This window comes from Condylura cristata, unplaced genomic scaffold, assembly GCF_000260355.1.
Source record: "Condylura cristata isolate star-nosed mole 26May11 unplaced genomic scaffold, ConCri1.0 scaffold00001, whole genome shotgun sequence".
In the NCBI taxonomy this organism is placed as follows: Eukaryota; Metazoa; Chordata; class Mammalia; order Eulipotyphla; family Talpidae; genus Condylura; species Condylura cristata.
Window position 1 is genome coordinate 86,989,986 of NW_004567102.1, and position 1,876 is coordinate 86,991,861.

General features: G+C 68.1%; 1 protein-coding gene across 1 annotated transcript in view; it reads left to right on the forward strand.

Moving 5' to 3' along the window:
* The window catches only part of IGF2R (insulin-like growth factor 2 receptor), a 112,992-nt gene that overhangs the window by 80,512 nt on the left and 30,604 nt on the right, over positions 1–1,876 (forward strand). Inside the window, exon 20 of the mRNA XM_012735188.1 lies at positions 1,673–1,852. Coding sequence (XP_012590642.1) covers positions 1,673–1,852 — 180 coding nt within the window. The remainder of the gene's footprint in view (positions 1–1,672; positions 1,853–1,876) is intronic.

Here is a 1,876-nt window from a genome sequence, read left to right on the forward strand (position 1 = left end):
TGTGCGTGGCCGCACGGCCACCCCGGCGGGACTCAGCAGGGGCACCGTGGCCGCCTGCTGTAGTGGCACCGTGGCACGCAGCTCAGGCACGGAGGCAGCCCCAGCGCCGTCGGGGACGGGGCATCGGAGGCCTCTGCCCACCGCAGAGAGCTGCCGCCCCAGAGAAAGGCGGCTGGGCCGCCCTCAGCAGCAGGGAGGGCCGGGCGGGCAGATACCGGACACCCACAGCGGACACAGTTTGTGGCCGGCATTCTCCCAGGAACCAGTGGACACCCGTGACGTGAGGGCTCTGAGCTTCAGGGGGAGGAAGGGGGCACGGGGGAGCTTGAAAGATAGCACCCAGAATAGCACCCGGTGTGCTGCCCTTGGCCACGGCTGGCGCAGAGGCGGCGCCTCGGGCTGGCGCCTCGGGCTGGCGCCTGGGTGCAGAGCAGCCCTGCCCACGAGGCCTCCGCGAAGGGCAGTCCTGTCCCAGGGGGCGGCTGGGGGACGCGGGGGTGGCGAACTGGCCCCGGGCGTCCACTCCCACCCGGGGTGCCGGCTGCGCCCCGTCACCCCCCTGAAGGCAGCCACTGCCCGAGCCTTGGCGGGGTTCCCTGTGCCCGCTTGCGCGGAGGATCTTAAAATAAAGATGAGTGTGTGCTGCTGTAAAAATAGGCCCGGCTGCAGCTCGCGCCGGCCGAGAGCGCGCTCTGGTGGCCAGGGCCTGCGGAGCCGCAGCCGCAGCCGGGCCTGTCGGCCCCCTCAGGCCGCCTCTTCTCAGGTTCACCTGCTTGCTGACATTTTGCCATTGTCCTGAAGCCCCGTTGGCGACTGCTGCCATGGCCGTGACCGTGGGCGGCTGTGGGTGCTCGCTGGCCTCTGCCTTCAGCTCAGCTCCTGCCGAGGGCGGGGCGTGCGCGCCGCAGCCCCCAGCTGTGGCTGGACCTGCCGCTGGGGTGCACTGCAGGCTCCTGACCAGTCCTGGCTCATGTGTTAGAGGGCAGAATGAGGGGTTCCGTGGGGCCCCCAAACCCACGTACTCTAAATGGGTCCTGTCATCGGCTTCCTAGAGATAAACATACTCCTACTGCACACACCTTCAGTAGAAAAGAACTTTAAAGCAATCTGTGTGCAATACTGATGTGCAGCAGAGACGAGAGAGGGAGAGGACAGTTTCCGAATGAAGCAGCAGAGGGGCCCATCCACTCACGGGTAAACGTCCAGCCAAGTGGGGCCAGCCCAGGTGGGGCCGCTGAGGCCCAGGTCTGCCACGTGTCTAAGGATTGCCTGGCGGGCACCCACGGGACCCACAGGAGGGGCAGAAGGGCCAGGCACGCCTGGGAGGAAAAGGGCAAAAATCACAAGTCAAGCTGAAAGCTGCCATTGGCCCCCTTGGGTCTCTCCTGTCCTTCTCTGTCTCCAAGTCCCCCTGCAAGTCCCAGCCGGGAGCAGGTGTGGCAGCCTCCTCCAGGTCTCCCCGCCCCTGGCCTTTCCCGGTCTTTCTCGCTTCCCCGCCTGGCCAGCTCCTCTCTCAGGCGGGGCGGGGAGCCGGCACCTCTCCTTCCTGGGGCTGTCACCTAGGGCCCGGCTGCCCGGGCCGGCCGTGTGGTCTTGCCGGCCCCCGGGACAGCCCCACGTTCCCGGCCCTGCGGACCCCGTGGCGAGGAGCCTGACGGGCGTGCGTTCGCAGGGTGCCTACTCGGAGGCGGTCTCCATCAGCAACCTGGGCATGGCCGAGACGGGCCCCACCGTGGAGGACAGCGGCAGCCTCCTCCTCGAGTACGTCAACGGCTCGGCCTGCACCACCAGCGACGGGACGCTCACCACCTACACCACCAGGATCCACCTCGTCTGCTCCCGGGGCAGCCTGGTGAGCTCGCTCCCCCGACGGGCT